This window comes from Tamandua tetradactyla, chromosome 8, assembly GCF_023851605.1.
Source record: "Tamandua tetradactyla isolate mTamTet1 chromosome 8, mTamTet1.pri, whole genome shotgun sequence".
Classification (NCBI taxonomy): Eukaryota; Metazoa; Chordata; class Mammalia; order Pilosa; family Myrmecophagidae; genus Tamandua; species Tamandua tetradactyla.
The window spans coordinates 77,707,231-77,722,865 of NC_135334.1; the positions used below are offsets into that span (position 1 = coordinate 77,707,231).

The 15,635-nt window shown below is 36.4% G+C and overlaps 2 protein-coding genes across 2 annotated transcripts; one reads left to right on the forward strand and one right to left on the reverse strand.

The window, feature by feature from the left end:
- The first annotated feature begins 1,626 nt into the window (after positions 1 to 1,626).
- LOC143645179 (olfactory receptor 52A1) lies at positions 1,627 to 2,565 on the forward strand. The gene has a single exon (XM_077114750.1). It carries the CDS (start codon positions 1,627 to 1,629, stop codon positions 2,563 to 2,565), a length of 939 nt encoding a protein of 312 aa, XP_076970865.1.
- Positions 2,566 to 12,970: 10,405 nt separating this feature from the next.
- Positions 12,971 to 13,927, reverse strand: LOC143645180 (olfactory receptor 52A5-like). The gene has a single exon (XM_077114752.1). The coding sequence runs from the start codon at positions 13,925 to 13,927 to the stop codon at positions 12,971 to 12,973; it is 957 nt and encodes a 318-aa protein (XP_076970867.1).
- Positions 13,928 to 15,635: the final 1,708 nt, after the last annotated feature.

Consider the following 15,635-nt stretch of genomic DNA (forward strand, 5'->3'; position numbering starts at 1 on the left):
CTTAGTTTAGTGATTCTCCTAAATGCACACTACTGGATAAACATTTCTTCACATAAGAACATATTGCTGATTTCATCCTTACACTTGAAATTTAGCAGCAAAAAAACAAAGCTTCTTCCTTTATTACTGGTGCATTGATGACATTCACTATGTGTGGTTAGCTTATTTAAAAGCTTACCTAAAAGATTTGAAAGCAATTTTAATGTGGAGTCTAAGGAAAATTGAAATAACCCAAGTATATTCTTCAGTGTCTGAAACATTCCTCTAATGTATGAGTTGAGATGTTCATGACTCAAATCACTTGAAAAAGTGAGTCATTTTATAATACAGAGAATTATGAAGCCAAGGTTTATGAAAATTGTCATCATTAAAACTGATTTTCCTCATTTGCTCAGTGTCCCTCTTCTGAATCACTTCTAATATTCCAGAATTTGTCCTGTATCTATTTCTGTACTTGACTCCTTTTAAGTAACTTTTCCTTTTATCCAAGTATGTTCTTGAAGTTGCTTATGCCCATGTTCACAAAATGATCCAAACTTTCTACAGTATCTGTATTTTGTTAAACTCAGTGGACCTAATTTGGCCATATCTTAGGCTAATGGTAGCACAGAAGTTTCAACCCAAGAAACTGGCTTCTATTTTGGCTTTGTTCCCCAGCTTTTCCATAGCATATAAGTCTTCATAAATGACTCTGTTTGCCTCTTTGATTGATGCTGCGCACTGCTTTGGCAGATAGACGTCGCTTTCCTCTTTTCATTCCTCAATGTGATTTACAGAATTTTGCTGATTATGCTTCCTATTTTAGGCACACAAAGGATGTGTGCTGAAGGATGTCAGCCATGAGAACTATACACAGAACAAAATGCAATTTTACTAAAATTTAACAAATAGCATGGAACATTGTCCCAGACTCGCCAAAATATGTATTTGAGTTATATTCTTTTCTAGAGACTCCTGTTTCACATTCTATTCAACCGTCAGCCATTTGTACCAATTTACCACTGATAAAGATAGACATATAGATGTAGATAGAAATAGATATAGATATCCATACAAATATAAATATAAATGAATATCTTATGTTCTTGGGCATGAAATAGTCAGTGTTTGGGGCTTTGACATTACAAATTGAGAGTTGCTGAGTTAAAGCCATTTGGGAATGATGGATTACATCTACGGAAGATGGAAGGTGGATATGTGACAGAGAGATACCAAACTCTGTTAAAAATGCAATGTCAAGGCAAAATAAACAACTCTGATTTTTTTTTTTTTTATTTATTTTTTATTTTTTTTGTGGTCAACAGGTCTGGAAGGGAATTATCACTGAGGTAAGAAGGTTGTTTCCTTAACGATGAATTTCCTGGACTAAAGGCAGTCTGTCTGCAGTGCATATATCATCTAATTATGACATAGTAACTGTGGATGCCTCACTGAAAACAAAGATGTTTCTCCATGAATCTCTGTTATCACAACAATAATAAGAGTAAGAAAGACGATATGATCATAAATTGTACCAAAACCAGAAAGACTCAATATTCTGGGTTTGGATAGAAATAGGAAAGAGAAGAGAAGCATAAGAGTTCATGAAAAAATTTCCTTTACTGCCATAGGTGCACCAAGGGAATTATGCCCGTTTCCAACTTTACAGTCTTCATGCCTTCTGTATTGACACTAGTAGGGGTCCCAGGCCTCGAGTCTGTACAGTGCTGGATTGGGATTCCATTCTGTGCCATGTACCTCATTGCTATGGTTGGAAATTCCTTTCTTCTCTTCATTATAAAATCTGAACGCAGCCTCCATGAACCCATGTACATCTTCCTAGCCATGCTTGGTGCCACAGATATTGCCCTTGGTAGCAGCATAATGCCCAAGATTCTTGGAATCTTCTGGTTTCACATGTCAGAGATCTATTTTGATACCTGTTTGCTGCAAATGTGGCTTATACACACATTTCAGGGAATAGAGTCAGGCATCCTCGTGGCTATGGCCCTGGACCGTTATGTTGCCATCTGTTATCCACTGAGACATGCCACCATCTTCACCTGCCAGCTGGTTTCCCAAATAGGAGCTGTAGTTATACTTAGGGCTGCCATTCTTGTAGCCCCATGTCTTGTACTGATAAAGTGTCGGCTCCAATTTTATCATACGACAGTCATCTCCCACTCTTACTGTGAGCATATGGCCATTGTGAAACTAGCTGCAGGAAATGTCCAGGTGAACAAGATCTATGGCTTGTTTGTGGCCTTCAGTGTTGCAGGGTTTGACCTTATATTCATCACTTTGTCCTATATCCAGATATTTATTACAGTCTTTCATTTGCCCCAGAAAGAAGCTAGGTTTAAGGCATTCAATACCTGCATTGCTCACATCTGTGTCTTCCTGCAATTCTACCTCCTAGCCTTCTTCTCCTTCTTTACACATAGGTTTGGCTCTCATATTCCCCCTTACATCCATATCCTCTTTTCTAGCATTTATCTGTTGTTCCCTCCATTTCTCAACCCACTTGTCTATGGTATTAAGACCAAGCAGATCCGTGTCCATGTGATTAAAATGTTGTGTTTGTAAAATTCATCTTGATCAATGCCTTCATGTTTCTTTCTTTGTGAATAGTATCAATCTTTCAAAATAAAACAAACATCAAATTAACTGAGTTGTTTTGGATTTATGATTTAATTTTTCTTGAAATTTCCCAGCATAGTTGCATGTTTTGCTTTCAACATATCCCATGATAGCTGTCCCTCAATAAGGTCTTGAATCCTCCCTGAGTACTGAAAGTGAGAAATGTGCAGAGAGAAAATAACGAATACATATCTTTCCCTATACTATATTTTTATGTCCCTGTTCGAGTTTTCTCCTCTTAAAATCTCCAGAAGGACTCATTCACTATGTGTATTTCACATTGAATTTTAAACACCCAAGATTCATTCATCTGGAGTTCCAGGTGCTATAGGAAAAAAATGTATCCTCGCTTTGTTCTTGGAGCATTCTAGTCATTAAAGCTAAGGATTTGGACTGTTCTTCAGTCAAAAGTCTTTGCCAGGCTGTTGAAACAATAAATTCTAAAAATTTAAATATATTTTCAGAGACATTCAGAAAGTTACATGTACAAGGAATGTGAGAATTCAGCTGTTCAATTTACCTGTCAACTGGTTTTCCACTAACTGCATCAATTCCCCATTGCACTAATTCCACAAGTGGTTTCAAAGACCTACGGTATTATAAATGTATATCTATAAAAATCATACACAAGTAGTTTCATCAAATGGTAATGTTTCAAAGGCCTGCGAACTTAAGTTCTCAGAAGAGAAAAAGGGAGAAAGAGACAGAGTAAAAGTATGAGTCAGATCTGATAATAGAAAAGAAAATGAATCACTGGAATGTAGTTGAAAGCCATCAGGAGAAGTGTTTTAGTTCTGTTAATATTGTTTTCATTTAGTGCGAGTCTTGAAAAATAATTTATGAGTGGCCAAGGCATTTATGGCCACATGCTAGAGATGGATGATTGAGGAAATTAGAAATAGACAATGTGTTTTATGGGAAATGCACTTCTTTCCTAATGATTTGAATGGAGGTTAAAATTTGGGGAGACAAGGAAAAAACAAACATCAAGAATACTCTTGAATGCTGTGAAAAATATATTAGACTTTATACTGAAATGTAAAATTTGTTGATGCAACCAATCTCTCTGTTTGAAAGGTAATGTTGTGTGTGTGTGTTTATTTAGGCATGTATCAGCACACTCTTTCAGTAAATATTAACAACATGCTTTTAAGTCTAGTCTATTTCATCAATGACCTGAGCAACTGAGGTTAATGGATTGTTCCTTAAGACTCAGCTCAGAGATCATCTTGTATTAGAGATTATGTAAAATATTCCCATGTGCGATGTCCATGATTTGATTTTCCAAATTTACCCCCTATGTAATAAATATTGAACTTCATGCCATGTAGTGAGTGGGTAATTTTTCTGGTTTTCTGGACTGGACCTTACCACTTTTCTATGTCAGGATGAACATTTTATAAACCTAGAGACTATCATGGGGCATATTTTGAGATCATTTTAAGTATCAATACATACGAGAGATGATGGTTAGAGAATTTGATTAACAAAAGTTGTTTTGCTTCAATAATATAATTTCTTCTGGAATGAAACTAAAATAATATGAGACATAATTTCTTATTGTTATAAGTTAGGGGTCAGCAATATTTTTCTTTAAAAGGTCAAACAGTAAATAATTAAGGCTTTGCTGGCCATGAAGAAAAATTTGAGAGACTTATGGATATTTTTATGCTAAAAGAGTACACATTTCCAAAAAATTTTCATTGATGGAATTCAAAGCATAATAATATCAATAATAATTTTTAAACTACAATGAATGAACAATCTGAACTTACAAAAGAACATTTCATAATCTATTGATAAATGAATTGGTCAGGAGGTTGATTGCAAATATCCATAAGAAAACACCATTCATAGCTAGTAAGCCATAAACAGGCATCAGGATGATTTGGCCTCTCTACTACAGTTCTAAATCTACTTGGTAAAGTTTTGAAATATATCTAAGAATTTCTTCTGGTCACTGCAAGACATGTGGGGAGATAAGACCCATATAGGAATAAAATGTGAAAATATTTAACCAATTTTCATTTATCAGTAGATTATGAAATGTCCTTTCATGAGTGCAGATTATTAACTCATTGTAGTTTTAAAATTATCCCGACCAGTTCTAAACTGAAGGATACAAAAGGAATAGAGAACAAAGTAGGTCAATGGAATGACAAATGGCAGGACTCTCCACACTCTTACACATGTGAACTTGGAAAATTATGAGGTAAATTCCTGAGCATAAAACACCTTGAAAAATGAAATGAATTTTATACAATGTTCTTAATAATGATTTTTAAAATTTCAAAATCAATTAATTTCCATATATTTGAATCAATTTCAACAAAGACTAAATTTTTTTTTGCTTGAATGCTTACCATAAAGAACTGTTTATTATCAAACATTTTAACCTTTGATATCTGATAGATAAAAAGTGGTTTTCCTTACAGTGTTCACTTATCACAGAGTGACAAATTTTTCTGTCATGGTATTTGTATTTGCCAATTCTGTGAAATACATTTCTGTTTCCCTTGCACAATCTTTTCTAATTTGTGTCCATTGAGTGTAAAAACAAAAAACATTTAAGAAAAATTTATTTGCCCAACAAAATGAAAAGAAAAGGATTCCATATGGCAAATATTTACAAAACACTGTTAAGATAAATTAGGCAAGACCTAAACAGATAGAGAGCTCTTTGAGACAAAATTAGGATATACTCAAAGTATAATGGAAAAGTTGCCTAAAGGACTAAAGATCTAGCTGGAAAGGACAGTCTCTGGCCAAATTAAAGCCAATTTGTAAACCAAAATTATTAAGATCATAAGGAAATATAACTCATCAAATCAAATCAGATCCATGAGTCCAAATGCATATGAAAGACACAATAAATAAAGCATGGAGGGGAAACCTCTTGCTTTTAATATAATTTCAAATAATAAATATAGAAAGAATGATAGATGTTGAAATTCATCCACAGAATGACAAAAATAATGAGTGAAAATATGATGAGGAAATGGGTATTTACATAGTCTCAGAATATTGCTTCATAGATTATGAATTACACAGAAAAAAAGTCTACAGTGAAGAAATATGGATGCCCATTTACCAAGTGATCAAAACATCACTAATGGGGTGGTGCAACGGTGGCTCAGTGGCAGAATTCTCACCAGCCATGCTGGAGAACTGGGTTTGATTCCTGTTGCCTGCCCATGCAAAAAAAAAAAGTTTATAATGAATGCCTCTGCATATTTATTTGGGGTGCATAGGTAGTTCAGTAGTTAGAATTCCTGCCTTCCATGTGGGAGACTCGGGTTGGATTCTTGGACCATGAACCCAACAGACAAACAAAACACATCACTAATATTAGTATAACCATGTATCATAATCTACTGGGTTTGATGAATGTAGAAAGGAACCTTATTATTCAATTCAAAGCAAAAAAATTACATCAATCTAATCATTGAGGAACATAAGCAATCCTAATGAGGGACATACCGGAAAATACATTCAATAAGGAAAGAGAAAAGCAGAAGAACTGTAACTTAGTAAAGGAGTATAAAGAGACATGATAGTTAAATGTACCACATGATCCTAATGTAATTCTAGACAAAGAAAAGTGGAGTTTAAAAGTGCTAATTTAAACAGTTTTCTAATTTTGAATTTGGACTGTGAATTAGGTTATAGTACAATCTAATTCTGATTTATTGAAAATGATTGCAATACTGTGGTTGTGGACTAGATTGCCCTTCACCTTAGGAAATACACACACTGAAATATTTAGGCAGAAAAAGTTATCTTATCTCAATCAAACTCATATACAGTTCAAAATTGTATCTGTCATCTCTATCTATATACCTAAGTATCCTATTATTTATCTGCCTATCTTTCCACATCTGTTACATCTAACTTGTGAAACTGTCAACACTATCAAATGACAGAACATCTGTCACCTGTTCTGTCCTCGGTCCCAAGAGAGAAATGAACTAGATGGATATCCTACAGCCATCACATTAGTCTGTAGCATGAATAGCATCATGGTAATCTGACTGGATAAGTAAGAAATTAGGAGTATATTAGAGCCTTGTTAAGATACATGTGCTCAAAAATATTTAAAAAATTAAAAGTTACATATGCTCATGTGGGTGGATGGTGAAAACCTATGAAAATACAAGTGACAATTAAATCAAGAAATGTTTTAAATAAGAATTTACTGGAGTGGCTGTGAAAGTTCATGCCAGTTAGAGAAACTAATTAATACATTTTTCATCTTCCACCATGAAGAAGAAAAGAGAAATTTTGTTAGTTCTGAAAGAGTTTTAGGGAAAGCCTGTTCCACATCTAAGAATCCTTCTTTAACTTACATAAGGGGTAATTCTAAAGGCTGCCAAGTTTTTAATATGATCAAGATCAGAAAAGGACTTTAAGCAGGTCCAAGCAAATACCTTTTTCCTTGAATCAGTTGATCTGGCATGTCATATAATACTAGACAGAGATATTAGTGGTGGAAAAGATGGAAAAGTTATGCCCCAAATACTACATCATAATGCAACAGCCTAGCTGCTGGAGTATGACTGACGATCTGCAGTGGAAAATTATAGCACTTTTGATATACAGGTTCTGGCATGGTACTGATTCCTGGCATAGATGAAGAGCCTAACCAGAAACACTAATTGACCACATGGGCAGAATTGCCCTTAGGGTCTGGCAGTTTTTGTAACCTCTAATTCAGAAACTCTTGCATTAGATGGACATGGCTTATTAAGGTATAAGCGCCAGCAGAACTTTAAAAAGCACAGACAATTTGCATGAGTTGGCAGTCCTGATTTCCATGTCATTGATCATGTGGTACCAGCACTACTGCTTCTTCTCACACTTAGGGCCACATAGAAGATCCATCATGAAAGCATGACTAAAATTAGTTCATGGATTGTTTATTTGGATTAGGGAGTGGGCAAGAGCTTAAAATATGTGGTGGCTGTGCAGAAACCATCATGGAAAACCATAGGAAAGGGAAACCTTCTCTGAGAGAAAACTTTTGGTAAGTATACCTGGCCATCCTTTACATATGAAACATTAAGTGTTTCCAGGTTAAAGTATATAGGGCTTTTAAAAACAAGGGCATATATTTGGTTAGTTAGACAAAATATGGGTGTGAAAAAATGGAAAATTAATCAAAAGGAGGTTGTTAGATGCATATGGATGTGTATATGGCAGTGGAAAAGAAGTGTGAATATTTTCTTATTGTATATGAATTTTCACCAGAGAGCATCCTCTGGACAAAAAAGGTATGGTAGAGACAAAATCACTTGAAACCTTGATGTAAGCTAGCTGCTGTTATCAACCACAGCATTGCTTGGACATATGATCCTGAATGCAGAGCCAACATGGCAAAGATGGAGGCAATGCAAGGGTCTTTAACAGCATGGACTGCAATTTAGCAGCCTGACCCAGCTCCACTTGCAGGCAAGCAACAAACTGTCATTAACTGAGATGATTACTAAACTCCTGAAATGGTATGAGTCCTCAAGGAGAGAAACAGGATAGCTGGTGGTGTCAAGTAGACTACATTTGGACTCTTCTAGAACGAGTGTCGAATGATTCAGATATATATTCTGGGACAGCTTTACCTTTTATAGACACAGGACTATTTATAATGAATTGCTGATCTGAGGTTATAAAAACGTAGCACACTTGCTCCATCTTAGGACTACCCTTGAGTATCATCTAAGCTTCAGAAGACTCTGGAGAATCATCTGAGTCCACAAAATGAGAATAAAATAAACCTCATATACTCTCTTGACCCAATCAACTTTTTTGCCTTCATTTTACTGATATACTTGCAGGTACATACTATAATTAATCTCCTGGCCCATTATTCTCTATCCCTGAGACTGCATCCCAGGAAATATGTGATAAACACAAATAATGAAAAAAAAAAACCACACAAGATAATTGTACAATATGAGTAAGCAAAAGAAACCACATAATTTACAGGATGAAGAAAAAAACAATGCTGGTGATGCTTTGAAAAAGAAACAGAAAAAGTGGCATTCATGTTATGATAGTTTTGTTAGATTTATATTTAACTTTGCATATCTCACAAGTTAATGAAGCCAGAAGATAGAGTGTATTAGTCAGGGTTCTCTAGAGAAACAGAATCAACAGGAACACATGCAAATACATAATTTATAAAAGTGCCTCACGTGACCATGGGACCACAGAGTCCAAAATCTGGAGGGCAAGCTGTGAAGCCAGCGACTCTGATGGAAGTTCTGGACGAACTCCACAGGAGAGGCTCACCAGCCGAAGCAGGAATAGAACCTGTCTCTTCTGAATCCACCTTAAAATGCTTCCCATGATTAGATTAAGCATCACTCATTACAGAAAACACTCCCCTTTGGCTGATTACAAATGGAATCAGCTGTGGATGCAGCTGACGTGATCATGATCTAATTCTAGGAAAGTCCTCATTGCAACAGACAGCCCAGCACTTGCCCAACCAGACAAACAGGTACCACAACTTAGCCAAGTTGACACATGAACCTGACTATGACAGTCCACACCTTGTCAACTTGGCAGCTATATATATCACCTTAAACCATATCCGATTTCCAAATAAAAACAATAAAACACACATTTTTTTTTCTTTTACCTAACAATACTCAACTGTCTTGCATATAACTGGAAACACATTAAATCTCTCCAGAATAGGATGAAAATCTTTGGGCAACCTTCATTCTTAAACTTGATATCTTACAACTTAAATAGTATAAAGTGAACAAAACAGCATGACAGTCCTCGTTTCTGTAACTGATCACATGGTCGAAGTTCATATTTATCACTACCTTCTTCCACTACCCATTCCATCTTCCCTTTATCTTCAGCAAGCACTTCAGCTGGCCATGGTTCTTTGCCTGATGGGGTGAACCAAACCTTCATTCCTGAAGTTTCAGAGCCATTGGTAGTCCTGCCTGGATTGCATTGTTGCAGTTTTCCATTTATTTTGATCACAGGGCATGATAGTACTAAAAGACACCCTAAGGGATCTCCTATATTCCAAGAAAACTCTTCTTTACCTCCATTATGTAGCTGCAGTCCTATTTCCCCCTTATAGTCAGAGTCAGTCACCCCAGCCAGTAATGTAATCCCCTTCTTGGCCTGTTGATCCAGTGGCATAAGTAACCCAAAGTGACCAGGTGGCAGTCTTAACTTCCAGTTCAGTGGAATCATTGTTGTTTCTCCTGGAGGAAACACTCCTCATTTTGGAACAAAAACCTGTAGACCAGCAGAGCTCAGGGTCGTAGGGACAGGGAGCAAAAATTTTCCTAGTGGATCACTAGGGGTAATAGTGAGCGGTACCACTCCCATTTCCACCCCTTGGTTCCTGGACCCATGGATCCTGGCTATGGGAGAAACAGCACCATACAGCAGATACTGATTCAGAGCATACACAGCTTCCTGGAGAACATTACCCCAGCCTTTCAAGTTATTGCCACCTAGTTGGCACAATAATTGAGTTTTCAAAAGGCCATTCCACCATTCTATCAATCCAGCTGCTTCTGGATGATGGGGAACATGGTAAGACCAGAGAATTCCATGAGCATGTGCCCATTCCCACACTTCATTTGCTGTGAAGTGTGTTCCTTGATCAGAACCAATACTGTGTGGAATACCATGACGATGGATAAGGCATTCTGTAAGCCCATGGATGGTAGTTTTGGCAGAAGTATTGCATGCAGGGAAAGCAAACCCATATCCAGATATGTGTCTATTCCAGTTAGAACAAATCGCTGCCCCTTCCATGAAGGGAGTGGTCCAGTGTAGTCAATCTGCCACCATGTAGCTGGCTGGTCACCTCGGGGAATGGTGCCATATTGGGGGTTGAGTGTGGGTCTCTGCTGCTGGCAGATTGGGCACTCAGCAGTGGCTGTAGCCAAGTCAGCCTTGCTGAGTGGAAGTCCATGTTTCTGAGCCCATGCATAACCTCCATCCCTACCACCATGACCACTTTGTTCGTGAGCCCATTGGGCAATGACTGGAGTAGCTGGGGAAGGAGGCTGAGTGGCATCCACAGAATGGGTCATCTTATCCACTTGATTATTAAAACCTTCCTCTGCTGAAGTCACCTTCTGGTGTGCATTCAGCTGGGACACAAATATGTTTATGTTTTTAGCCCAATCAGGAAGGTCTATTCACACACTTCTTCCCCAGACCTCTTTGTCACCAATTTTCCAATTATGGTCTTTCCAAGTCCCTGACCATCCAGCTAAACCATTAACAACAGTCCATGAGTCAGTATACAAATGCACCTCTGGCCAGTTTTCCTTCTAAGCAAAATGAACAACCAAGTGCACTGCTCGAAGTTCTACCCACTGGGAGGATTTCCCCTCACCACTGTCCTTCAAGGACACCCTAGAAAGGGATTGTAGTGCTGCAGCTAAAGTTGTTTAAGAATATTTAAACTTAATGCAGCAACCCGGGAGATGCTGAAGGTGCATGGGTAGGGGAACAGCAAGATATGAAGAAAGATCTGAAGTCCCTGCTTTGTGTCAGTTTCTCACCTGCCAGTTTGTGTTTGGCTCATACTTTATATCACATATACACGATCATTAGTTTAAGTCTTCATCTCTGCCTACCTCAATAACATTGGAATAGACATCCTAGTATGCAGAATTTTCCTCAGTGAGTCTGCATATTTCAATAGCCTCCATATTTGCGGATTTACAACCATTAATTGGCAGTAAGAAATGTTTTATTTGTTCAACATTCAATATTAATTTAGCTGTGGTTCTAAGTTATAGATGTTGTTCTATCTACTGTTGATAATTAGGGTAAACAGGACAAAGTTCTGGTGCTAAGATAGTTCATTTCTATATGTAGTAGAACGTGTTTGTCTTTGTGTTCAATTATTGACATTAAACTTAAAAATTTGTGGGGTTTTTTTGAGTGATTATAGAAGAATTTTTCCTACCCAACTCCTAATAACATTCATGTTTCCTAAATAGTAGATTTGCCATTATGTCCTTTATCTTTCAATATTTTTTGCATTATTTTTGTGCAAAGTCTCCAATGTTTATAGTCTATAGATTTTCTCTTATAGTTGTTGCATGGCTAATATTGTTTTCATTATATATTTTCTATTATTTATATTTAAAGGAAAGTAGATTAAAAAGATGAATTATTCTAAATTTGCCAAGATGTGGATTCAAATGTAGTTATTAAAGTGTGAGACATAGCCAAAATTATACAGTGATTTATAAGTTTGAGAATATTAATGTGTGACTTGGTCCTCTGATCTTTAATCATGTGCTGTTTCTCACAATTTTCTTTTCTGTGTAGTTCCAATTGAGGCTACAGAGGAACTTCTACATTGGAAGGCACAGGCCATTAACAAAGGAATAGCTTAAGTAACTTGAAATCTCAGCATTAGAGCAGTTAAGTCCATATCTGGGTAGCAAAACAAGAATATTTAGACATTTGATGAGCTGTTGTCAATTTTCTGGAATTATGAACACCTGTGATTTAGTTTGAAGACTTTTTTTCAGACGGTCACATTTGAGGAAAATATAGCTTCTCTTAGTATGCAGGCTGTGACTTAGAATCAACAAAATTCTCTACAAAGGATCTACTACTGGTCAGATGTTTCTTTGAAGAAAAATATTTTTAGGACCTACCTAGTCATGAATTTGTCTGGTCTTTATCTCATAGACAATTGAGTTGAGAAAAGATGGGACTAACAGGTAAATGTTTGACAAGAAGATGTGAACATAGGATGTCATTATGCCATTTATCTTTCAAATTTTTGCATTATTTTTGTGCAAAGTCTCCAAAGTTTATAGTCTATAGGTTTTCTCTTATAGTTATTGCATGGCTAATATTGTTTTTATTATATACTTTGTATTATTTTTATTTAAAGGAAAACAGATAGAAAAGATGCATTATTCTAATTTGCCAAAATATACTTTCAAAAGTAGTTATTAAAAAGTGGGACATAGTCAAAGTTATAACTGTAATTTATAAGTTTGAGAATATTAATGTGTGGCTTGGTCCTCTCATCTTGAATCATGCGCTGTTTCCCATGAATTTATTTTCTAAGTTGGTCTAATTGAGTCTGTAGAAGAACTTCTACATTGAAAGGGAGAGACCATTAACAGGGGAATAACATAAACAACTTGAAATGTCAGCATTAGAGAACTTACGTACATATCTGAGTAGCAAAACAAGAATATTAGACATTTGATGAAGTGTTCAAAATCTTGGATTACGAACACCTGAGATTTAGTTTAAAGAGTTTGTTCAGATTGTCACGTTTGAGGATATTCAGGCTGTTACTTAGAATCAACAAAATCCTCTACAAAAGGACCCACTAATGGTCAGATGTTTCTTTGGAGAAAAATATTTTCAGGACCTGGGCACGAATTTGTCTGGTCTTTATCCCATAGACAATTGGGTTGAGAAAAGGTGGGACTAACAGGTAGAGGTTTGACAAGAGAATGTGAACATAGGGTGGTATGTGAGAACCAAACCTGTGTGTGAAGAAAGAGAAGAATGCAAGGAGATAGAACTGTAGGAAGACACAAATGTGGGCAATACATGTATTGAAGGCTTTGAACCGTGCCTCCTTCTGGGGAAGTTGAAAGACAGTGATAAAGATTTGAACATAAGACAGGGTGATAAAGATTATGTCGAATCCTAGGACAGTGAAGGCAACAAAAAGCCCATATATCTTATTTACCTGGATATCTTCAGCAGCCAGCTTCACAATGGCCATGTGCTCACAGTAGGAATGGGAGATGACTGTAGTTCGGTAGAGTTTAAGGCGGCATTTGATAAGCAGCAGACATGGTGCTACGAGAATGGCAGCCCTGAGTGTCACCCCAACACCAATATATGTCAGAAGTTTTTGAGAGAAGATGGTGGCATGTCTCAGAGGTTCACAGATGGCTACATAGCGGTCCAGGGCCATGGCTAGCAGTACACCTGATTCAATTGCCTGGAATGAGTGAATAAGCCACATTTGCAGCAGGCAAGCTTCAAAATAAATCTGTGGCAGATGTAACCAGAAGATGCCTAACATTTTGGGAAGAATACATGTGCTAAGTGCAATGTCCGTGGCCCCCAACATGGCCAAGAAAATGTACATGGGTTTATGGAGGCGGTTCTCATATTTGATTATAGCTAAGATTAGGGTATTCCCAATCATAGCAATGAGGTACATGATGCAGAATGGGATCCCAATCCAACATTGCACAGACTCCAGGCCAGGAATCCCAGTGAGTGTTAGGACAGAAGGCATAAAGACTGAGTCATTGAGTGTCAGCATGGTGATTTGATCAGCAGAATCAAGTAGTGGAATCGCTGTGTTATCTTTTTTCCCTGTCAAGACTTGACGAATTAAAAATAAGAAGACATTAATCTATACTAATTATATTTATATTAAAATATACATTATATATACTTTATCGACATTATGAATTATCATCTTAAATTTTCTATTTTAACTGTTCCTCTCCAATTTTCTAGGACCAGGTGATAAAGATTATGTCCAACCTTCTTTGACAGATCACTCATCAGGTTCTATGTTTCTGGATGATTCAGTCATTTTCAATCGGCAGAATTAAATGGAATGCATGGCTCCTTTTTAGCTCATGACTACTGGACCCAAGACATTTCCTTTATGTTATGTTTTTTACTCCTAAACTGTGCTCTTTTGCTACTTGCTAATGACAATTGGGAAAGAAAAAAAGACATTTAATTCAGAGTAAATGTATTTCAAGAATGAGAGTCTGCCTAGGCAGGATATAATATGTCTTCCTTCAGGTAGAACATTCATATGGATCAAACTCCAATGATAAATTTCACCAGATTATTTTATTAATTCTTGCAACTCACTAGCCAGGTTTCTCAGGTGAGTCTCCTCATAATCTAGGGTTCCTGGTATATACCCTTTCAGACCTGATTTCAATATATATATTTTTTTTCATCTTCAGTATCTTCCCCAAACCCAACCACTTATTTTGCACATTTTCTTACTTATATCCTAGGAAAATAAAGTCATTATTTTTTTAATCTTGTTCTTTTCCTCAGAAATTCTTATGAGAGATTGTTCTCAATTTCCAAATCTACTATGTGCATATCTCATTTAATCACCAAGGGTCAACAAATCCCCTCTGCATTATTTGCTCTGTAAGCTTGAAAAGACATTCATATTTAACAACTTGAAATAACATGGAATACTCTCTGATATATCATTTTTCCTTCTTATAGTCTCATACATCTTCTATCCACTTAAAATGCAATGACTTCAGTAGGTGAATGATTTCTTCTCTGCACTGTTTTCCTTTGGAATATGTTCATCTTCTTCTCTGTCTTGAATTTTCACAGATCTCTCCCTTTCATGTCTCTATAAGCTTCCAGAGCCTTCTATCTTATTAAGGGCTGTGCTTCACTATAGACTGACTTTGCCTTGTTATTCTCCTATGCCCAAGAGGATTTCCAAAAATACTATGTCCACCCCCAAATGTTAAATAATTTACTCATTGCTTTTATTTTGCTTTAGAATTTATAAATCTCACTTTCTGAAGTCATTTAAGCAGAGTAGTAAAAGCATAAAGACAGTTAGGAGGACTTGAAACCACAAATTGGGACGTAAGATAAATTTCACAATCCCTCTCTCCACATTGTCCTGCAAGGTATCTTTTAGTTATTAGTTTTGTTTGGTTTGCTTTGTTTTTGTGGTTTGTGTTTTTCCTGACAAATTTTGATTGTCTCTTTGCCATGGAAAGATACCTATAATATATATTGATCATGTGCAAGAGAATTAAATTCTTCCTTATTTTAAAACTATCCAAAACGAGAAAGAATTTCATTTTTGAAACCCCTTTTTAAGGTATCTTTCTGTTATCAAATATACAATATGACAAGCTAGATCTGTCTCACAAAAGAGTGTCAGATTACTGCTCATAAATTGGGAGTTTATTTCCTAATTGTTTTATTCAACACTGTATTTTGGGGAAAGTGCATGATCCAGG